The sequence below is a fragment of the Mus caroli genome, chromosome 15 (assembly GCF_900094665.2).
Source record: "Mus caroli chromosome 15, CAROLI_EIJ_v1.1, whole genome shotgun sequence".
NCBI classification, from domain to species: domain Eukaryota; kingdom Metazoa; phylum Chordata; class Mammalia; order Rodentia; family Muridae; genus Mus; species Mus caroli.
Genome location: NC_034584.1, coordinates 7032782 through 7057086, shown reverse-complemented (window position 1 = coordinate 7057086; position 24305 = coordinate 7032782). Strand labels below are relative to the sequence as shown.

The window sequence follows — 24305 nt, the reverse complement described above, 5'->3', positions numbered from 1 at the left end:
TTTTTTTTTCTGGTTGAACACCCACTTGGTTTTCTGAGCAAGTGTATTTTATTTCAGCGACCTCGTCTTCCTTCAGGTGACTGGAGCTTTTCTTAGGAATTGTGTTATTTCTTACAGCACACATTTCTATAGGGAAGGGTATGTTCGCGTGCACTTTCTTCTTTTTTGGCTTTTCCCCCCCAGGGATTTTCTTGGCAGACAAGAATACAATTTGTTAGCCTTCGATGTCTAGTGGCCTTTTTTCAAATTTGTCCCATTGGACCTAAAACTGCAAGATACATCCCACAGTTTCTAGATCTGGTATATCCTTCCATTATTTCCTGTGGAGATGCAAATTGTCCCTTAATTAATATTAAGTTCATTTTACCGGGGAAATAATGAATCATTTAAAACTGTCAAGACTTTCATGAATCCTCCCAAAGTTCACACCACTTCAGCAGCTTAGGAAGTAGCGATGGATTCTCTGTGCAAGCAGCACGCATAAGCTTCTCAGCTTGCAAGCCATCAGCAGGATCTCTCCTCTGCTAATGCCCATCAGCAGATCTGACTCTGGGTCTGTGGGTGTTCATTGTGAGCGTTCGTATCCACTAAGCCTAGAGAAAAAGGGCTATTATTTAAAATAACAATGGAATTTCCTTTGGGACTATGAGTAATGACCAAATTAGCTAGCACTTTCCTATTGGATCTGTTTAGTTCTCACAACAGCCCCCAAATAGAGGTTACTCTTATTGTCTTTTATTCTCATAACAGAACTTGCCCAAGTCACAGGATGGAGCCAGCAGATGGATCCCAGGGAGGCTGACTTCAGGGTCCTGACCTTGTAGCGTTAGACAGCTTTTCAGAATGTTTCAGAATGACATCGGAACTCTGGTTTTCCCCTGTTAAGAGTTTAGTTTCATGTTGACAGAGGAGCCAGTTGCTGCATAGTATGAGGGAGCTGCCAGGATGAACATATCAATATAATAACATTCAAATCGTTGCAGTGGGCAGGAGGGGAGACTATCTTAGGACAGACTTGAGGATGGATTTCTTTCAATATTTTTATTAGAAGATCAGCGGACTGCTGAGTTTTTCACTCATCCACCATATAAGCGTCTGCTCATCTCTGCCATTGTACCCTTGCTCAAGGTACCTGAGGTAAGATGGAAAAGCCACAATGCCTGTCCTTAAGGGACACAACTAGCTGAACACATAATGGCTTTCCATAGAAGTCATTTTTATAGTAAGATATAGTAAGTTGTATGTCCTAGAACATAGAGCTCCAAATTCCAAAAGTGTTATTATTTTAAGTTATTCCATTGCTTTTAATGGTCCAGTAAACCCACTGGTTTTAAAACAAGCCGTCAAGTGTTGGATGCCCCACACTTATATTAGAGAATGGTCAAAATCCATGGCCCAGGACCTACAGTAAAGCTCTGGCTTTGTTTGTTTAGACCTTTCTCCCTGTAGGCGGTTATTGTTTGTGGCCAGTTATCAGCGAGAATCATAAAACGTAAGGCAAGGATCTGTGTGGGGCTCTGGAGGGGTCCAGCTTAGCACCTAAGAACTTCCATAGGTTTTCCCGAGCTCTCCACCTCTGCCAGCATCTCCAGCTTCCCTTTCTCTGTTGCTCTCAGAACTGTGCTATTGAAGAGCTGGGCTTTCTTGGGCCTGCCTGGGAGGCCCTGTGTCCACTCTGGGGCCTGGGGTGATAGTGATGTCAGAGGGCCATCTATACAGAGGCTCTTCTGAGGCCAGGGACAGAGCAGATGGGCGGATAGTGGCCAGCTTACCTGTTACCTGTGCTGCTAATCAGCATTGACCTCTGCCTTTAGTGTCAGGCAGAGGTAATTTCTTGGAACTAGATTTTTTTTTTCCTCCTGTGGATGGATATTGGAGTTTATTTTGGGCTGCTATTACTGGAGTATAGAAAGGCTACAGCAGATATGCCCTTTCTTTTCTTTTTTTTTTTTTTTTTTTTTTTTTTTTTTTGAGACAGGGTTTCTCTGTGTAGCCCTGGCTATCCTGGAACTCACTTTGTAGACCAGGCTGGCCTCGAACTCAGAAATCCGCCTGCCTCTGCCTCCCAAGTGCTGGGATTAAAGGCGTGCGCCACCACCGCCCGGCTAGATATGCCCTTTCTTAAGAACTATAAGTGTTTGGTTATAAGGAAGTCAATAGTATCTTTCGTCTCACATCTATTAAAATATCCAGACTACTTAAAGTTAACCTCAGGATGTGGGGACACAGATGAGCTTGCCTAGTACGTAAAAGTCCCAGGTTCAGATCCCAGCACTACTAGAATAATAAGCAGATAACATCTGAGATCACTCACTATTGGGCATACACACACACACACACACACACACACATACACACATGCATGCATACATACATACATATGAACATACATAGTATTTTGACTACTTAATTACTTAATGAATTCTAAGGCTCCTAGCCCAGCCCCTGTTGCAGAATGTATAGAAAGTTGGAATAATGACCTAAAGCCTTGGAATGTTGTCTAGAATCCAAACATAGTCGGTTCTATTTTAGTAGGGTGATTCATTGCACATTGGCTAAATAGGTCTATCCAGTGGCATTATGGAATCCATCCATCAATACGTCAAGTGTGTTGTGAGCAACTGTGTTTTACACTTTGGGAAATTGCAATGCACAAAGCTGAATGAATTTAGGGCCAGGATTTGAACCCAGCTAAGCACAGTGCTTGGCCCAGGGATTGAGCCCAAGCATGGAACAGATCAGAGAGGTGCGTGGGTGCTGCAGAGCTTATGGTGGACTGCAGTCAGCCTCTGCTCAGGATGAATGACCCATTGCTTCTGTGCTGTTTGGTCTTCCAAGAAAGCATCATCTGGCGTTACCATAGAGCTCTTCATACTGTTACAACTTCTGCTCCCAGTCAGACTTTCAGGGCTGCCTGAAAACCTCCTTTCCCCAATTCACAAAGTTCTCTATTCTCCTTTCCCCATGAGCTCTTGGGAACGTGTGTGTGTGTGTGTGTGTGTGTGTGTGTGTGTGTGTGTAACTCACCACTGATTCTGCTTGCTTTGGCTTCTCCTTCTCCAAGGTATTCCAAGCCCATACCTCTGCCTCTCTGACCCTCTCTGTATCTCAGAGGCAAACACACCCCTCTTAAACATCTATCACCTACGTGAGTCCACCTCCTCCCAGGCCATCTTGTCGGAAATCCTCGTGCTCCCTTTTGCTCTTCATCCTCCACCGAGTGACTCCCTGCCTTAGTCTCGGCATCTGCTTCATCCCCTTTCATTGTAAAAGTCCTTTCTCTCTTTTCCTTTCTGTTGAGCTATCACTTCCTTCTCTTAAGAACATCACCTGTACTGTGAATGGGATGGCATTATCCAAGTCCAGGAATCTTTCTGTGCCCTAGTTTCCTTATGGCTAAAATGAGCTGCGAATATTACTGGCCTCATAGAATTATTGTTGATATTATATCCTAAAGTAGTGAAGTTCCTAGCTTACCATTTTTTTAGGTTTTTTAGGTGGGAAGTAATATTCTCTCTGTGTGTTCATAGAAACTTGACAGTTTCTGGGTGTGTTTCTGCCCTCAAAGCCTGGGGGCTCCCTGAAAGACAAGATTATTTTATCCCATCTTTCTATTCCCAGGACTAAACATAATTGCTAACCTTAGATTTCATCTCTTCATGTCAGTATGAATGTAAATAAATGAATAGTTGAGACCATTGAATTAGAAGGAACGAATTTCCTCTTTGAAAGGTAGAATTGGTTTTCCTATTTGTAGACTTAGGTTAATCTCCATGCAATTACATGTTGCATGAGTTTATTTATTTGCAGCACTTGGGGTCAAACCCAGTTGCTAGGCAAGCATTACACCTCCACCCTCCAACCCCCAATGCATTTAAATGCTGCGTTTTAACCCTGATGTGCTATGGTAGTGTGGTATGCTGGAGAATGTAGGTATAATCGCTGCCTAAGACAGAAGACGGTAGAAAAGGGGCCCATTCACCGTGGCGTACAATGCAGAGGAAAGAAAAATGACTGCAACTGTGATGGCTGCTACTGTGACGACGGCACCAACAGAACCCCTTAAGGAGAACCTTTATTCGGGTCATAGGTCAGAAATACAGTATACCATCCCAGGGTGGGTAGGAAGTCGGGAACTTGAAGCACTCATATCCACCGTCAAGAGTGGAGAAAGAGTGAATCCGTGCCTATTTGTACTCTCCGCTTCTCTTCTCCATTTTTGCACAGTCCAGGACTCAAGCCCAGGGAGTGGCGCCTCCCGGAGCAATTATATGTTGAAGTCTGTTGGCAGAATGACGTGCCTGGTCTTGGAAGGAGGTGTTTATAATTATCTTATGTCCATAACATAGCGATCAGCACTTGGAAAGGCTTTGGGAACCATGGTGTAGTTCAGAAAATGGGAGGGTGACAGATTACGGGGGTGAATGGCAGACACAGTGTAACCTTGGTGTGTGAATAACTTTCAATGAAATGTAGGGAGGGCAAACCCATTCCTAAGTGGACATCTCAGCTGCTGCCTCAGAGTCAATACACATAGGTGGGAAGGTCTTCATGAAAGTACTGGGCTTCCTGCGGTAGGAGGGAAGTCAGATATTTATGCCATGAGGTACTAGTAATCTAGGCTTTCCATGAATGATAAAGAGAGCAGTCTTTTAAGGCTTTATGTGGATCAACTCCTGTCTACACCATCTACTGAGTGCACCTGCATCCTCCACCCATGGCTACACCATCTGCTGAATACACCTGCATCTTTCACCATGACTCTCCTTCATTGACCTGAGCATCACTCCCTGCATGGTCTGGTTCACCATCTGGTCCAGAAATAGGCTTGCCTGATTGAGAGTTCTCTCCTTTCTATGTGGCTGGCTCCACGTTTCACGCACCTTAGGAGACACTAGCTCTTATTGTTGGCATGCTCCTGGTGATGTTAGAATTTAGCTTTGCAAAGTCACAGAAAAGCCAGTAAAGGCTATGCTGCTCCTGTAAAAGGAGCTAAATAAACACTTGTTTGGCCAGGCGTGGTGGTGCACGCCTTTAATCCCAGCACTAGGGAGGCAGAGGCAGGTGGATTTCTGAGTTCAAGGCCAGCCTGGTCTACAAAGTGAGTTCCAGGACAGCCAGGGCTATACAGAGAAACCCTGTCTCGAAATCCCTCCCCCCCCCAAAAAAAAAACCACTTGTTGGACGACTGAACAAATGATAGGGCTTGTCTCTTATCTGTCTAACAAACATCTGTATGCTCTTGATCACATTACATCTAGTTGGTAGGCGTTACCAAGTACTGGCTATTACAGTGAAACTTTAGGGGAAAACTAGTTAGGACCAGGAAGCTTGCCTGTTTATTGCCTGATCTTAAAGTTTTAAAGTATGTGCCGTTCTTTGTTTTGTTTTGTTTTGTTTTTTTCTGGATAGCGTGACTCTGAAACCTTTCCAGTAAAAACACTGTCTGCCTTCTACCTTTGCCTTGCTGGTTTTATTGGCAAAGCAATCTGGTCTTCTCCATAAACTGGAGGGAAAAATGAAACCTTTCTAAGCATAATCTCTCAAATAGGTTTCCTCTGATGGCTGCTCCAGGAGATCCATCCAAGAGTCACTTCAGTTTGCAATGGTTTGGGCTTCAGCATCTCTCTTAATGACTCCAAGAAACTATCTTTTTTTTTTTTTTCTTCCTGGCTCACTTCTGTGCCAATGGACTACTTTGCTTGGGCTTGATATATTTCAAAACTCAAGCCCACCCGTTGGCCAGATGTCTGTGACCACTGGATTTCTACTGGTTTTTCAGTTTTCCATGATTAAACCAAAATTTAAAAAAAAAAAAAAATGCCATGTCTGGCCAAGGGCAGATGTTGGTTGCCAAAGTCCCAGCTTTCATCACGGTGACATTCTGTTTGCTCCCCTGGATGGAGACAGTCGGAGCTTTCAGAGGCCACGGAAAGAGCTGTGAGCAAGTAGGTGTCATTTGGAAATGATTTGATAGCTAGGAGACTTACTGGCTAGCCACTGAAAATCTCCTTTGTGATATATGAGCAGGAGTGTCAGGAGCCCCCATTGAGGCTAAACTCTGGCTTTCCCACATGCAGGCCTTCATAGCTGACACATTACACATGTCTCTGGAGTGTAACATATGGCTTCCTGAACTTGCAAATGTGGCCTCCTGCTCTGTTGAAATAATGTCTGTTTAAACAGTCTCCTGGAAAAGGGAAGCCACATTCAATAAAATAATTTCATGTCCAGGAAGCTTTCTCTGGGGTCCCTTAAAGTGTGATTTCCAAGGAACCTAGTAGAAAGTTTGCATTAAGGCGTTAGCTGGCTCTCTATCCATAATGGACTGTCAGATTGTAGCTGTACAAGTAGATGCTTGTTGTAGATGTTAAAAGATTTATGGAGTATTAGCTAACCAGGAACAGGGCAGATCATCTAGTTCAAGAGTAATAAGCTCAGAGTGATGGTATAGACCCATTGCCCAGCCAGCGCACAGGCTAGCGGAGGAGGAACACAAGGTTAAGGCTGCCCTGGAATCAGATCAAGGGCAAGACTGGCATGGTCAGCTCAGTGAGACTCTGAAAGCACATGCATGTTTTCTGTGTATGTGCATGAATCTGCCAGCGTCATCACTGTGTGGGGTTATGAATCTTGCAGAAGATTAAGAGCCAGGTTTTGGCAGCAGGTTTGTCTTCATAGTAGACATAAAAGAAATAGGTGGGAAAGTGTCCACCCAAACATACTGGATCCAGTGTCAACTTAAACAGGCTCCGACCCACACTGTGTTCTGTATATGGGAGAGAGAAAAAGAGAAATGTGATTTATTAATTACCTGGAGAGAAATATATGTGAATATCTTACATATATACATATCTATAGATCTATCTATATAGGTATGTAGTTATATACGTATATAGTTATACCTACCTATAGATCTACTTATACAGGTATAGACTTATATAGGTAGATCTATAGATATAGATAAATCTATATAGGTGTGTAGTTATATAGGTAAATAGTTATACCTACCTATGCCTATAGATCTACTTATATAGATATAGAGTTATATAGGTAGATCTATAATGATCAGGTAGCTACCAAGTGAGTGTCTGCAGAGCCACTAGCCAGGTTGCAGAACAGCCTGGGGCCTCTGTGTATTCCCACACATCCCTTTCTCACCCTAGCTCCTAACCACGATCCTGACTTTTACCCCATTTCTGCACAGTGCGGTTCCATATCTCCCAAATTTCTCTTTACATGCACATAATCATTTGCGTGTTGAACTTGACTTTGCTCAGCCTTTGTTTCTGATAACCAACCGTCCGTGATGTTCACTCTGGTTTCCTTGAGCCTCCTCTTGTTGACTGTACTGTAATAACCTTTTTGGATATGTGGGCCATTTATAAATTTTGTCTCTTTTGAGCGGTTCTGTTAACATTCTGCAGTAGATCTGATGGACGAATTGATCACGCATCCCTGAATGAAGGCCTAATGTTCACTGAGCTTTTGTGGGAGGTAACATAGCAGCGCTAGAATGGAGAATTTCTCTCATTTTCCTATCCCATTCCTATTAAGGAATTCCTTGTGGAGGACAAAATTGCTTCAAATTCTCTAGCCAGCCTTGACATAGATTTTGAATGTCCCTCAATGGGATCGGTGAGAGTAGTTGTTGGACCTAAAGAATTCCTGGGAACCACCTTAAATGCTGGGTCAGAATCTTTAGAATGGAACCAGGAGTCAATAGAGTGGTTCTCATGAGGGAGACACTGGGTTCACCTCGAGTGAATTTATGAGGTTTGGCATCTTAGTCATGAAGAAATTTAGGGAAAGTATATACAATTAAAAATCTTGGAAAGCCAGCCTTCTTGTGGAAAAGCTAAGGAAGTCGGATTCATCCAGGCTGTAAATGTATTTTTAAAAAGACCGACAAATGATTTAATTGTTTGCAAGAGAATGAAAGAATTTTATTATGACAGCGCAAATATTTGCTAAGTCAAGAGAGATTTAGGTTAGTCAGTAGGGGGCGCATACTGAGCGTTCCCCAGGCTCCAGGGATGTAAGAAACAAAGGCTGCAGCTCAGAGTCTTCAGGGAACTGAAGATTGGGGATGAAACGAACAAGCCAGACACCCCCTCCCCAGCCAAAGCAGGATGCCATACTTCATCTCGTCTAGACAGTAGGCCTCAGTGAGCTGAGTAGGTGGCCCCAGAGGACACAGCAGAGCAGAGATGCAGAGAGAGAGGTCACCGGGAAGGTCCTGAGAGCCTGCGGGGCCCTGGTCAGCTTTAGAAGTTGGCCTACATGTAAGTGGTGGTTGACAGGAGTGTTCTAAAGCAGGGGCTTCCGTTGTTTTTATTGTAATTTCCAGTAAGAAGGACTTGTGACCAGAGCCCCGAGTGTGCCTTTACACTAAGCCAGGCATTCGGTCTGTTAAACCTGAACGCCTGCCTGCTGGTGTCTTTTCTGTTAATGGTGGAGGGACAGAAGACTTAGGGTTAGAGCTAGGGATTAGCTTCTAGGTTGCTAAGAGCAACGGCCTCAGGATGCTTCTCATGCATGGCGGAGGGAAGAATGTGGAGGTACCTATGAATAAGGACGGGCTTCCTGAGGAAGAGGAACTTTAGAAAAAAGTCAGGGGCAACTTTTCCAGCTCTGCCTTTCAGTTTGCTCTGAATGCTTCCTCCATTCAAACTTTTCTTTTTAAAGATTTATTTATTTATTTATTTATTATATATCAGTACACTGTCTTCAGACACACCAGAAGAGGGCATCAGATCTCACCACGGATGGCTGTGAGCCACCATGTGGTTGCTGGGACCAACTCAGGACCTCTGGAAGAGCAGTCAGTGCTCCCAACTGCTGAGCCCTCTCCCCAGCCCCCTTCAAACTCTCAAGCTCCCTGCTGTGTATGAGCCATGTACCCCTGGCCACCACGCGCCCCGTGTGCGTGTGCAGCATTTACAGAATGAATGGTGTTGCAGATTATTGACCATTCACCTTGGAAAATCCATCTTCTCTTTGCTTCATTTGCTCAAAGAGGCTCAGAGAGCCAAGATCAGGGTCCCTTCAGCCCTCAGGCAAGTGCCCTTGCTGTATAGGAAGGGGCCCTTTCTTGCTACATCTTCCCCAGAGGTCCGCCTGGAACTGATTTAGGAAACCCTCACCATCAGGTTTTTCACTGGAGCAGCATCAAGGGACAGAAAATTCTTTCATGTGGCCTTGCCCAGCTTAAGTACTTTTAGTCCCATTAAAGATTTCACATTCTTCTGACCGGCCCTATCCAGTTTTAGTTTAGTCGGTTTAGGTTAGGGAAGGATTTTACAGGACCATACTTTTCCGTCTCAAGATTATATAGCTAGAGGTCACTGACCCTAAGTGTGCTTCAGTGAAGCATTTTCTTGTTTATAAAATGAACTCTGGGAGAAAGCCACCGCTCTGTGTTTCTTAGCCTGTGCTGCAGTTAAGTGACACAAGACTTAGGCTGGTAATGAATTCTGGTGTCCTCACCACGAGCTGTTGTCTTCGCTTCGATGGGAAGCTTGGGTTGTAGTCGAGGTGACACCTGATTCTGCGTTTGTTAATAAACTGTTGCGGCAGGAAGGGGAGGACCATTGCTCAGACAAACTTAAATAAAAATATAATAGGAAGTGATCATACCGGGTTGTGCTTTTCCATGCGGGACTTACTACTGGTTCCTCAGAGTTTTAGGAATTCAGTTCCTCAATTGCACTGACTGTTTGATGTGCACTAACTTGGTCAGAGACACTTTTTGTGGATAGAGTCAGTAGTCTGAACAGCTCAGAGAATCGAGGCCTGGTACACAGGCCAGAAGGAAGAACTCATGTTTAAGCTCTTGGTAACCTTGAACTGTCGGCCGGTTTGGTTTGGTTTGGTTTCACCGTGCCCTTGAGTGAACTGTGCACTAGGTCAAAGGCCTGCGTTCTCAGGCACCGGCTGCCAAGCTTAGCTAGCCGTTAGCTAATGAGTAAGCTGGCCCCACAGTCCTACATTGCTTCGTCTTCTGAAGGGTACCTGAAGGAAGGGACCCTTTGTTGGAGTTTGCTGATGGCTGCTATTTCATCCAACTGTAGATGCTTTCTTTGGGAGAGCTAAGCCTTCTTGGTTGTTCCCACGGTGAAGTGGAAGGCGGTTTTGAAAGCTGCTTGCTTTGAGCAGGGTTTGATGCTGGCCATGGCTGCTGTTGCTCATCCCTCTACCTCTCTCTACCTTTTGCCCCACAGACAAACGAGTGGAACAAGAATGATGACCGTCTGCTGCAGGCTGTGGAGAACGGAGATGCTGAGAAGGTGGCCTCGCTGCTGGGCAAGAAAGGGGCCAGCGCCACGAAGCACGACAGCGAGGGCAAGACCGCGTAAGAGAGGATAATACTGGCTTGTTAAGGGTGGGGAGCGTGTCCGTGGTAGTGTGCCTGCTGCTCTGGGTTCCGTCGCCAACACTGTAAGAAACAAAAAACAAACCCCGAAATACTGACTTACTCATCAAGGGGAGTTTGACCAAGGCTTTGGGGGCCTTCAAAAAAAAAAAAAAACTAGTGCTGACTTCTTCCTAACCCCATGCTAAAACATGTCTGGGTCTGTTTCCTTTCCCATCCAACTCCAAATTATACGCTGAACTTTCCCCTCGTGGCCATTAGCTGTTCCTGGAAACAACCAACCAACAATTGCACCAGAGAACAAATAGCACCAGGGTTGCGAGCGGTTGGCAGACGGGAAATAAATTCTCCCCTAGAGAAGGAACAGCACAGCTTTCAAACCTTGCTGCTTGTAATTCAGTAAGCCACCCTTTAGCAGAGGTCGTGGTTGCGTGAGAGCTATAGGAAGATTTTTGCTTTGTGTTTGTATGCCTCAAATTCCTGCTTACCAGAGGGGGCGGGGAATTGAGATTAGTAACGTTGGAGCCACCTCCAATGAGGCCTCTCATGTGGCCTTTATTATACTTATGACCTCCTAATCCTTGAGCCTTACTTTGTTTCATTCTTGTTAAGACAAGGACTCACTGTACTCCTCCTGGCTGTCATGGAACTCAACTATGTTGACCATACTGGCCTTGAACTCACAGATATGTGCCTCCCTCTGAATCCTAGTTGCTGGGACTAATGGTGTGTGCCACTGAGCCTCATGGTGATTCCTGACTGGGCCTCACTTTGGGTGTCCTCAGGAGAAGCTGCTTGTGTGCCAGTAGTGTCTATCGCCAGAGATTCCAGCAGTTCTGAAAAGAAGTGTAGGTGTGGGGTTGTTATTGGCTGGCTTCTCCAGTTGGTGGCTGGGACACTTTTCTGAGAACTTCCAGAAATACTACATTTATTACGGAGCTAGCCAACATGGCACGATGCTTGCTGTTCGTTAAGTCCTGGTCCATGGCTGCCCCTGGACGACAAAGGTAGAGCTGGATAATTACAGCAAAGGCCATATGGCTCTTACAGAGCCCCATGTCCTCATTGCCTGGCCCCTTTTTATAAATCTTCACTTTCCTTTGAGTTTAGGTAAAGCAAATGGGGTATTTGTCCTCATCTTCTGTTCCGTAGAGGTAGAGCCTCTTCCCAGAGGCTGTGATGTGTTGATGGTAAGTAAAGGGTCAAGAGAAAATGGATGGCCCATGGTTGTAGGTACAAGCTAGCACAGTCCTCCCTCATAGGAGACATTCAAGAAATGGTTTCTTCTTTCTCACTCTAGAGAGTGAGAAAGAAAATAGAAATAGAAAAGCTTCTATTCCCGTACCCCTGCTGCTCGGGCAGTTTCAATAGAAAAGCTCCCAGCTTGTATTATCCAGATGTTCAGCAAGCCCAGAATTCCCAAGCCACTTGTCCCCAGACTAGTGGCTCTCAGCCGAGGGAGCCTCTGCACTGGAATTGCCTCGGGTGCTTTAAAAAGCTGTCCTGACTCTGCACCTTCCTCCCCCCCCCCCGCCACCCCCCAGAAGTCTATTCTTTTGTCCTGACATTTCTGGTGAGAGATGGTGCCTTTTGTGCTAATCTACCACAGCCTTTCTGCACCTACTCCTTGTGACCCGGTGTCTGCAATAAGACAGCCTTTTATAGTCATCCCAGGGGAAGACAAGATAAGTGCTTATGATGGCTTTTATTATTATTATTAGATACTTTCTTTCTTTTTCTTTTTTGGTTTTATTTTTTTGGTTTTTCAAGACAGGGTTTCTCTGTATAGCCCTGGCTGTCCTGGAACTCATTTTGTAGACCAGGCTGGCCTCGAACTCAGAAATCCACCTGCTTCTGCCTCCCAAGTGCTGGGATTAAAGGCATGTGCCACTACGCCCGGCTTATTAGATACTTTCTTTATTTACATTTCGAATGTTATCCCCTTCCCTCTTTTCCCCTCTGAAAACCCTCTATCCCCTTCCCCCTCCTCCTGCTCACCAACCCTCCCACTCCCATTTCCCTGTCCTGGCATTCCCCATACATTGGAGCATTAAGCCTTGTCAGGACCAAGGACTTCTCCTCCCATTGATGTCCCACAAGGCCATCCTCTGTTACATATGCGGCTGGAGCCATGGGTTCCTCCATGTGTACTCTTTGGTTAGTGGTTTAGTCCCTGGGAGCTCTGGGGGGTACTGGTTGGTTCATATTGTTCTTCCTATGGGGCTGCAAATCCCTTCAGCTCCTTGGGTCCTTTCTCTAGTTCCAGCATTGGGGACCCTGTGCTCAGTCCAATGGTTGGCTGAGAGCATGAACCTCTGTATTTGTCAGGCAATGGCAGAGCCTCTCAGGAGACAGCTATATCAGGCTCCTGTCAGCACCAAGACAACACTCACTAAAATGAAAAAAAAAAATTGCTAATTTGCAACTTAGACACAGGCGGGAATACCTTATGAAATTTTTTCCTTATTTCCTATTTATTCTGTTTAGAATAGATGGTGAAGATGACCATGGTCTAGTCTCTCTTTTCTATTGTAGCAGAAGGCACATCACATAAAACTAAGCATGTTAATGATTTTAAGATCTACATTTCAGTTTCACAATGAGGTTCGTCGTCCCCAAGGAAAATTCGTTCTCACCAGGTAGTCATTCCCAACCTCTCCCCCTGACAATTATTGAGTGTGCAAGCTCTCTGTGTTTGCATCTTCTGAATATTTCATGTAAATGGAGTTATGTATGTAGCCTCTAGCTTCTTCACTTAGTATGTGTGCTCAGGGTCCATCTATGCCAGAGTTCATTCTGTTCTCGTACGGTACATAGAAGTGGCCTGGAAACCCCTGCTTCCATTTTGCAGATGATAAAAGCAAGGCTGTCCCTATCTCGCTCTCCCAAGGCACTCCTACTTGGAAGTCAACTTTGTTCTCCCAGTTAAAGATCCTTACATAAAAAGTTCGAAGAACTAATGAAAGAAAGGCGATCCCTTTTCCAGTGCGGGATTTTTCCATACGTCGTCATCTGTCAACACTTCCTTTTCCTGCTCAGGATACGTATGTGAGGACTGAGCTTATTAACTGGTAACAGTAAGAATTTAAGATTTAAAGGCATGGTGGAATTAAGTCTTATCTGGCCTTATATTTCTAGTCCAACCCAATGGTTGCAATATTCACATCGAGGTTAGGCGAAGAGACCGAGAAACCATCTTCCATGTCACTTTAGCATCCTGTAACAATGTTCACATCGAGGCTTCTGTTATAGCCTTGTCCCTTCAGCTGCAGCCCTTGGCTGGACCAGCCTCGTGGAGCCTATAGAGGTCACTGGTGTCCACTGTAAGAGGTGCTTTGCCTCTCTCTCTGAAGAATAAGGCCGCATCATGAACTTGGAAATCATGTCCTTGTTCATGCTTGGCCTCATTTTCTGCCTTGTATATAGTTCCACGGCAAAATGAGGCTGCAGAACCCTCTTGTAGAGCGCGTTCAGGGTAAGGGATTGTGCCTGAGTGCAGAGTCTTGTTGTGGTCATTCAAGGGCATCTCTCCACTATGTAAACATTGTCTCTCTATGTGACCTCTTCTCCTACCTGTCCCTACCTCTTCTTAAGTCCAGACGTTGATGGATCTGCCCAGGATCTTCCAGGTGCGTTTGATGGTTCTGAAAGAACAGGAGCAGAAGTGACACTAGTGACACTTCCACTAAGGAAAGCCCAGCTTTCCAAAGGATCTGAATCTCATGCAGTAATAAAACTCCTACACGGCAAGGGTCATGCCATTTTTGTTGAGTTAGCCTTTCCCTGTGTTGTAGGCACAAAAGAACCATTTGCTGTGCTTGCTGTAGAGAAAACCTTTTTTTTTTTTTTTTTTGCTTATAATGCTTCATCGATAAATTACCTAGGGGTGGAGAATTAACTTGGGACCCAGGGGAATATCAACTCTGGAAAAGCTTCTATTCCCGTACCCCTGCTGCTCGGGCAGTTTCAATAGAAAAGCTCCCAGCTTGTATTATCCAGATGTTCAGCAAGCCCAGAATTCCCAAGAATGCGGTGGTCAAGGCAGCCATTGCCCAGACATTCTCCAGAAACTTCCATATCCCAAGACCAGATGGGTGGCTTGGAAATTCCCAAAACTTTTTCATCTCTTCCTGAGTATCCCCTGTCGTCCATGGCGAGAAGAGAAACTGTCAGAAATTTTCTTCCTCTGACACTGATCACAGAGGAGTTTAAAAAAAAAACAAAACCCAAAAAAACGTAAAAGCGGTCGAACGGCTGGAATTCATTTAGGAAAGGGTAAAATAGGAGTGGTGACTTGGCGGGAAGAAGACGAAATAGAATAGAGCAGGGCAGAAAGTTACCGCTCCAGGCTGTTTGTGGAATTAGACTTGGCTTTCCTCCGCCCCATCTGGGCTCTTTCCATGGGGAGGTAGGGAAGCAGAGGGATGACAGGACCCCGAAACCTTACGGGGGAAGAGCCTAATTGCTTCAAGATGCTTTCCCCTGTGTTGGATATGCCTTTAATTAAAGTTATGTGTGTTTGTCTTAGGAACAACCAGACTAAATAAAATCACTACTGGGACCATAGTATTTGAACAAATACTCACTAGGGCATATAGACCTTACAGACAGAAAGGGGTGCAGGGGGCGGGGGGGGGGGGGGGGGGGGGGAGAGAGAGAGAGATGGAGGGAGGGAGAGAGGGAGGGAGAAGAGGAGTGTGTAGTCCACATTTTAGAAACCTGATCTCTTTGGCCCCGAAAGCAAAAACTCGTGAAAATATTTTTAAACAACCATGGAAGTGGCATGTAGAGAAGGCGCTTTTGAGCTCTGCACGCCAGTACAGTAAGGCACTTCTCTGGCCGGTGACCTTTTCCACCCTCTGCCTTTCTGTTTGCTCAGAGTAGGGCTGCGTTAGAGAGTTGGTACCAGCAGTTCTGTCTGAGAAATGAAGTGACACCATGTGACCAGCCTTGTCTAGTTCTTCTTGCAGAGGACTTGTAAATTATCTAAATAGTTACGAACAGTACTTGATTGCAGCCTCCGCCCCTCTCTGCAGAGTTACTTTGTATAGCTTCCTTTTGAAGGTCGGTCTTAGGTAGTGATAGATTCTGTGGACCAAGTGTTTCTCTCTGAAGCTGCTCAAGAACTTGGAGCCCAAGTTGTGGTATTCCTTATCCCCTGATTCATAGCCTCTGCTTTCTGTCGACAGCTGACAGGTCTACATACTCTACTGTCTTAACACAATTTTTAAATTGATTTTTGTGTATATGAGTATTTTGCCTGTAGGTGTGTATGTACATCCATCATGTGTATGCCTGGTGCCCATGTAGGTCAAAAGAGGGCACAGGAACCTTGGAAATGGAGTTCCAGATCATGTGACCCATCATGTAGTTATTGGGAATTGAACCTGGGTCCTCTGCAAGAGCAATTAGTGCTCTTAACCTCTGAGCACCATAGCTCCTGCCCCTGCATCCATTTTTAAAAGTGAGTGAATCCATCTGGAGTCCCATTTGACACTTAACCCCACCTCTCCACTTGACTTTCATTAGAGGGTGAGAGGCAGGCGGTAGAGCCCAGTTGGCAGGAGTAGCTACTGAAGCATGCTTTTTCTTATAATCCCACCCTGGGGATTTTGACCCCCAAAGAACGGCCTCTGCCACTCATTCCTACCTCAGTGCATGGGGTTAGCAACCAAAGCCTGAGCTCCTGAGACATGGGCTAAGATTTTCCTTCCTTGGACTGAGCACTGGCTCACTGGGAAAGAGCACCTGTTCTTGCTGAGGACCTAGGTGTGGTGCCCAGGAGTCACAGGGCAGTTCACACCTGTCTATAACTCCAGTTCTAGAGGATTTGACATCTTCTTCTGGATTCTGCAGGCATTGGGCCTGCATCTGGTACACAGATATACATGTAGACAAGCACTCATACATGTAAAATGATCAAAAAGGATTTTTACCTCCCAGGTTTCCTGAAAGGCATTTTTGTGACAGAGGCAACAGGTAACTAGCAGTGTCTGGGTGACGGTGATGTCCCCTGTCTTTAGGGTTTCTATTCCTGCACAAACATCATGACCAAGAAGCAAGTTGGGGAGGAAAGGGTTTATTTGGCTTACACTTCCATGCTGCGGTTCATCACCAAGGAAGTCAGGACTGGAACTCAAGCAGGTCAGGAAGCAGGAGCTGATGCAGAGGCCATGGAGGGATGTTCTTTACTGGCTTGCCTCCCCTGGCTTGCTCAGCCTACTCTCTTATAGAACCAAGATTACCAGCCCAGAGATTGTCCCACCCACAAGGGGCCTTTCCCCCTCGATCACTAATTGAGAAAATGCCTTACAGTTGGATCTCATGGAGGCATTTCCTCAACTGAAGCTCCTTTCTCTGTGATAACTCCAGATGTGTCAAGTTGACACAAAACTAGCCAGTACATCCCCCATAAGTGTCAGGCATCTAAATACTTGGCTTCCCATTGGTGACTGTTTGGGGAGGATGAGGAAGTGTGCCACAGTGGATGGGCTTCGTTATCTCAAAAAGATGCACACCTTTTTATGTGTTTTCTGTTTGTGGTTCAAGATGTGAGCTCTCAGCTGCTGCTCTAGCAGCCATGTCTGACTACCACCTTCTTCCTGGACTCCTGTGTCTAACTTTCTGAACTCCTGTGTCTTCCTTCTAGAGTTGCTTTGGTCATGATGTTTTATCACAATAGAAGAGTAACTAAGACAGAAATTAGGACCTGGAAGTAGACTGTGTGGAGAGTTGACACAGTGCACACCAAGGTCAGGCTTTCAGCACAAAGGAGATTTCTTTCCCCGGAGAGGACAAAGGGCAGGAACTGAGAGTCAGAGACAGAGGATAGAAGATGAGAGAGAAGGGGAAGGGAACAAGGGAGAAAAAGGTATATTTGCCCCCAGGGGACAAAGGACTGCCTCTGGATAGAAAGGAGACAGTCATGGCTCATAGGGAAAGGGGGAAACCCCATGTGTGGGTGAGGTGTTTAATTTGAATCAGGCATGCTAATTCGATGAACCAAAGGGAGCTTTTGATTGCTGGACCTTGGTGGTTCAGCCTTAGGAGGAGGAAGTGGCTTCAGGGATGTAATCTAGTGGTTTTTAGCAAAGCAGAGAGGTAAAAGGCGAAACTTGTCAGTGGGTGATGTTTGCAGTGTTTAGGCCTCTGAGAACTCTTCACTGTGGGACTGACTTGACTGACCATGCTACTTTTTTGGTGGAATGTGGAAAAAATTGGGATTTTGAACTAGAAAAACAGTAGAACGCTAAGCAGGGCTTAATAAGCCATCCTGCTAGACGCTAGAAAGTCAGTGTGCTGAGATGTACGTGACTGGGGGGGGGGGAGGGGCCCAGATCAAGGGGGAACAGTGTCAGCCACAGGGCTAGAGACTCTTCTTGTGATTCTTTGGCTGTTTTCTGTCCTCATCCTAAGAACTTGCCTGAGGCTAAGATAAAAGGTAATGAACTATTTTTTTTTTTTTTTTTTGGCAGAAATCAGAGACTATTTCAAGACAGCTTCATGCTGACTTTGTTCAGGGTTATTAGTAACACTTGTGTGCAGGTCTCCAATGAGGTAGAGCAAATGGGGCAAAAGAAATACCTAAACAAAGCAAAACAAAACCCTACAGTTTGGAGAGCAGAAGGAAACCACCAAGCTGCATGTCCCCAGCAAGTGTTGGTGCCTGAGAGAGGCTGTAGCTGCCGAGATCAGCACCTTTAAGGAAACCTGCACGGGCCTAGTGGGAAGGCTGCTGGCTCAGAGCAAGAGCCCAGCCAGCTAAGCTTGTAAAAGGGAAAGGTCTAAGGGAATCTCTGCCCTCCAGAGCAATAACGACTATAAGGAAAAGTTGCTGCTAATGGGGGGGGGGGGGACGGGGACCATTCCCCAAGTTGGTAGCCAAACTTGGCTTTTAGAGTCCTGAAGGATACAAAAGTAATAGGGTCATGGAATCTTCCTCGCAGATGTTTTTCTATCGCCGTGATAAGGCACGGTTCCTGAGGCATCCTACGGAAGAGTTTGGGTGGGGCAAGAACTTATGGTTCCAGAAGGACTAAATACCATCAGTATCACAGCAGCAAAGTGGCAGCAGGCAAGCAGGCAGGCAGGCAGGCAGGCAGGCAGGCAGGCATGGTGCTGGAGAAGTAACTGAGAGCTAGCATCTCAGTTCACAAACAGAAACCAGAGAGCACACAGGGAAATCTTAAAGCTTGCCCCAGTGTCCTGCTGCCTTCAGCAGCAAGGTTGTGCCCCCGAAACCTTCCCAAATAGCATCATCAACTGGGAACTGTTGCAGGAAATATAAAAAGAACCCGCACTCCTGTTTCTCTCAACCCGCCAACTCTGTGGGGCTGGACCTCAATCCCGTGCTCCTGCTAGTAACTCTGCTCAGCTAGCCACGACAGCGTCTAGCTCGCTTGTCCCTGGAGCCACTGCTTCCCTCTCTGCCATTGGCTTTATCCCAGTTATTCCAACCTTATGATATAACTACCTGTGACTGGTTACAGCCATGCTGGTTCATGTCTGCCTCCATTTTGCCTCCTCTCTTCTCTCTTGACATGCTGTCTCTCCAACTCTTAGCTCCGCCTCCCTTCTCCCTGGTCTAGTCCCAGGCCTCCTGCTGCCCTAATGTAATTGGACAGGGAAAATCTTGCAACAGGGAACCACGTAAGTGAAAGGCATGGGAAAACACAGGAGATCTCATTCAAACTACCACATAATACAAACACAGTCTGGGTGGGAGGCAGTTTTGATCGTCCTACATGGTTTCAGGTGGTCAGTCCAATTAGCAAAACACCAAATAGGACACACTCCACAGGGACAGTCGCATCTCCTAAATTAGGTTTCCTAATTAATGTCAATCCTGGCAAGTTACAGGTGGGGGTGAGGAAGCCCGTGGGGGACATGGGAATTTTTTTCTTAGTTCATATACACATAAACACACACACACCATATTTGGTAGTATGTAGTCCTTGTATTCACATTAAATTAATTTTGTCTTCTGGTAGGTAAATCAGTTAAAGTTATATACCAGGGAAATGTATGTTAAAGCACCATGCCATTTTGTTTGAAAAATTATGCTGTAAACGAAGACATAGTCAATAGGGGAGAGATATAACTAGAATGGATTTGGAAGTCAGAACACACTGATTAAAATACTGTTTTAGAGCTGTTTGCGAAGTTGGGTTTCATAAGCAATCATCATACCTGTCATCTAACACCTAGAGTGACAGCGACAGGGGGATTCCTACAAATTTGTGGCGAGCTTAGGGTACATAACCAGACCCTGTCTCGAAACACAATCAAATTGGCTAAGTGTAGCAAACGAAGAACTTTAAAGATGGCCGTGTGTAATTGTTGCCAGGCTCTCTGGCCGGCCTCCCTCTCCTGGCTGGCTCTCAGTGCCTCCTAAGGCTGAAGCTACCCATAGTGCAGGGGTCAGAGAGTTCCTGGGAAAGTCGGTCACTCTGGTAGAGAGCAGAGCCGGGCAGGGAGGGTGGGGATGGAGCTGTTGAGCACACAGTCAGTGACCTTCAATCACTCACAGGAAAGAGGGCATCTGGAGCAAGAGGTTCTCACGCTGAGCAGCAACGGAGCAGTTCAGGGGTCAAGGCTAATGTGTTCACAAGCGAGTGCCTGTCCTTCACACATACGCATCCTTACAAAGTGCCAGCGACCCTCAAAACTCATCCCAATGAGTTAGACACTGACTGAGGTAGTGTCTCCAGATTCTCTCCCGCATGCCACCCCTTGTGTGTAACCTCCACGGAGTTCCCAAAGGGCTGAATTTATCTTGTTTCAGTATTAAACTGCCAGGGTTAGAGCCAACTAAGGGACTGTTGGTTGACATACGAGACAAAGCACTTTGCCCTGTGTCTTGTGTTTACCACAGTTCATTTATCACTCCCTTTCAGCTTTCCTCAGCATCTCTCTTCTGATGGTCCCCCTCATCCTGGGACAAACATCACAGGAAGAACTCAGAAAGAAACCCGGAAACTCTAGCCTTAGTACACATCACCTGTTGTGCGTTCTAGGTACTCGAGTCTAGGGATGTGTTTTGCTCTAACCAAGGATTCCACCCCCTACCCACTCCCAGCCCCCAGGGCCTCACACATACCAAGCAAGTGCTATCTATGCCCATGAGCTACACCCCTGCCCTGTAGGGTTTCTTAGCTTTAGAATAAATAATCTTTCATTTCTGTTTCCACGCTCCTGGCCCAGACCCCAGGACACCCAGCCCCAGAATTACTACTTCTGGCTACAATTAATAGCAACCCTGGACACTTAAAAGCCAACACTCATAGCTATGGTAATTACTTTCCTTCTTTCTGTGACAAAACACCTATTGGGAACAAGGGATAGAAGTGTCTGTGTCAGTGTGTCCTGGTGGGAAGCGTGCTGCAGGATGAACTATGGCTCCATCGATGGCAGTGAGAAAGAACAGCAGAGACCCCCCTTACCTCATCGCAGACCGAGGAAAGTGTATACCCTCTTAGTAACTTCTACCAGACAGGCCCTACCTTTCCTTAAAGGCTCCGTGATTTTCACCTAGTGATCTGGCACTTTCAATTTGAGCTTTAGGCAAGACATACCACAATCAAACTGCTGCAACACTGTTTTTATATGCTTCCCCCCTTTTTTTATGCCTGTCAGGAGGCAACAGAAGTTTCCATTTTTCAGTCTGCTCCATGGATTTCTGGAAGAAACATGACCCGTGGTGGCATTATACTGGTCTATAAAGTTGAGGACATCGGGCTGGGCAGATGACTCAGTAGACAGAGCGCTTTGCCATGCAAGAGTGAAGACCTAGCGTTGAGTCCCCAGATCCTATATAAAAACTTGGCATGGTGACACACATCTCTATAATCTTAGCACTCCCATAGAGAGATAGGGAGAAGAGACTGGAAGTTGGAGGGCCAGCTAGCCTACTGTATGCAGCAGTGAACAACAAAGAGACAATTAGATAAGGTGGACAGCAAGGACCAACACCTGAGGTGGCCCTTTGAGGTCCCCCCCCAACATGGCACTTGTATATTGGCAACACACACACACACATGATTAAATTGTTTTTAAAACCGAGGAAAGCCAGTTAGTAGTGGCAGTTCATGCTGTAGCGGTTTTTCTTTTGGGCCAATGGAGTTACAGCCCCTCTGGCAGAGAGTAACTTGGTTTTCCAGGGTCTTTTATAACTGAAGCTGTTAAGCAAGACTGTCCTGGAAGGGACCTTTTATCTCTCGTGGAAGGACGATCCACAGGCCCAGCCCCATTTGAGCTCAGTGGCCTAAGATTTCGATGTTAAAATAAGCCCGTGCCATAAAACATTTGGGTTGCGTTCGAGATGCGGTTTTAGAACTGAAAAGGCTTGTGGGCCCAGATGTGTGTAGCATAAGGTGAATGAATTTGAGTGACTCATGGGTGCCCCTAAACCTGTGGGTCTGTCTCCTTCTAGTTTTTTAGACTTCATGACCTCTTTTCGGCATTCATGTAGTGACCCAGGCCAAACCTTAAATGGTAAGAAAAGGTAGGGTTGAAACTGAAACAATGTGTAGTTCATGTTCTTTATGCCATGCCATTGACCCTAAAAACCAAATGTATATCAAAATCACCCTCGCCTGCTGGGTAAGACCCTTAGTACTTGCTTTTCTGCCTTGTCCTTTGCTGCTGCTGGTGGTGGCCCTAAGACTTTGCTAGAAACCACCGTGCACCTGGGCTAGGAAGCAAAATAACCCTCAGTCCAAAGACACCGTTTCTTTCTCAAGAACACGTGTTCCAACCAGACAATAACTTATAGTTATGCCAGTTCATTCCTGGACCTAGACTTGAGAAAGGCACAAAACAAAACCAAAGGGGAAAATTTATATACCTTAAAAAAAAAAAAAAAAAAAAGCCAAAACTAGACAACACTGCTGTGTGCTGGGGAAGCTGAAGAAAGCAAGCTGGAGCTTCCATCCTGTCAGTGTAGGGTCTGACAGGAGAGATGGACAGAAGCAGAGGCCCTCAGAGGATTGTCAGGTGCAGTGAGGAAAGTGAAGAGGGCGGGCACCACTCTGACTAAGCCAGGGAGAGGCAGCACAGAGCAGACTGCTGAACTTGCCTGGCATACTGGCTCTCCCAGTGTGGCAAAGCAAGACTCTGAGGTGGGTGGTGCGAGCCAGTGGACTGGAGCCCAGTGCCTAGGGAGAGTGACAGAAGCTGAGGCTGAGGAGAGGGAGCCAGGGTGTCCCACACACAGCTTTCTGCTCCATGGCCAAGACTTTGGATGAAATCATAATAAAAAGACTTAACTTTCCTGGGTTTCCCTACAATGACTTAATTTTTCTCTCTCCACAATGGCATCTTCTAAAACGCATACAAGGAAAAATGGAAGCAAGTTTAGGTGGTCAGGGATGTGAGGTTCCTGCTGCAAAACTGAAATGCTTGGCTCTCAGCAACTGTGCAAAGCTGGTTTCCATCAGGAGCTGGGCCTGGGCCTGTTACTGACCACAGGGCAGAGGGAGAATGCTTACCCCAGCATTAGGGCAGAGAGCCAGGTGTAGAGGCAAGCCTGCAACCCCAGCACGCAGAAAGCTAAACAAGAGGGTTGCTGTGAATTCGAGGCCAACCTATGTTGCATACCTGGACCCTGTCTCAAAGAAAAAGCCATTAGGGCAGTGAGTTCACATCCTGGTCTTCTGTGTATTCCCTGGCTTCTTTGAACCCCCGTGTCTTTGTCTAATGAAGAGATTTGACTTACCCTTTCTGCCACTGGGAATACTTGGATCCTGGGTTGGATGGAACCAGTGTTCGGAGGATTTGGGGAATGTGGTTTCCTCTGTTTGAGTGTTGGCTGTCTGCTTAATTTGTAATTTAATCTGTTGGTGCCAGAGTCAGGGGAGATGTTAAAGTCTCATAGTGGCTCAACCATGTGAGAGCCCACATTGTAAGAGACAAAGGAGTTGAGTTTGAGGAAGATTTTCTATAAATGAGAAAGCCTGGAAAGTTGGTCTCCTGGAAGTAGCTCCGAGAACATTTTTACTTCTGATAGACATTTCACCTGGTAATCAAGAATGAAAAGGTGTATGTTTACTCTTTCCGTGTATCTTGCCAAACCGAAACTCATGGGCTTTGAATCGCAGCGCAAGTCTCCTTCTGATGAAGAAATATCTAATCTTGGTCCTGAGACCTTTGTTTCAGGGAAGTTTCTCATCTCACTGACTGGTTTTGCCAGAAGGGAAACCCCTTTTGCTGGCTCCTTGCTTCAGGGCTGGGATTGTGTTCCCATCTATCCAAGAGTCCCGACACCCCTAAGGTGCACAGGGAGCTGACTATGTTTGCTTTTGACGAAATGCTTCCAGTTTTTGGTTTAATGTTTGCTTTTTAAAGAACAGCCCAACCAACAAATTAGAATCCATACTCTAGTGTGTTGGTAGATTACCTGCTATTGGTGGTGGTGATGTCATATGGTTACTTTAAACTAAATGTCAGCCATCACCATGTAGCTACAAATTGGCTGACAGTGTGCTGCCTAGACCTCTAACCTCTCACAGGGCCACCCTTGCCTCCGCTGTCATTCCCATACTCAGGCTGCCAGGAGTTGCTGCTTGATGCTTGGGTCATCACCAATGAATTGACTTCTCACCAGGGGGTGGGGGTCAGGTGGAGGGGTGGGGAGCAAGAGAGGGAAGCTGAGAGAGAGCAGTGGAGCGGTGAGTACTGAAAGCTTGGGCTCGGTCCAGCTGTCAAAAGCTGAAGCATCCCAAGTACTGTAAGCATCACAGGATGAAAGCAGCCTGAGCCTGAGCCTGAGCCTGCTTGTTTGTGTCTTCTGGTTACATCGCTGCTGAGGGCTGGGCTGAGCCGCGGAAGCAGAACTGAACAGGCCCTGTTACAATGTAGCATGACACTCTAGCGATTCCTTTTTTGTGGGACATAGCTATGAGATAGGTTTTTTTTTTTTTTTTTTTTTTTT

General features: G+C 46.0%; 1 protein-coding gene across 7 annotated transcripts in view; it reads left to right on the top strand.

Moving 5' to 3' along the window:
- Positions 1 to 24305, top strand: part of Rai14 (retinoic acid induced 14) — a 151922-nt gene that overhangs the window by 79339 nt on the left and 48278 nt on the right. For all 7 annotated transcript variants that reach the window (XM_021183346.2, XM_021183351.2, XM_021183345.2 and 4 more), the window contains one exon: positions 10224 to 10354. In XM_021183346.2, coding sequence (XP_021039005.1) covers positions 10224 to 10354 — 131 coding nt within the window. The remainder of the gene's footprint in view (positions 1 to 10223; positions 10355 to 24305) is intronic.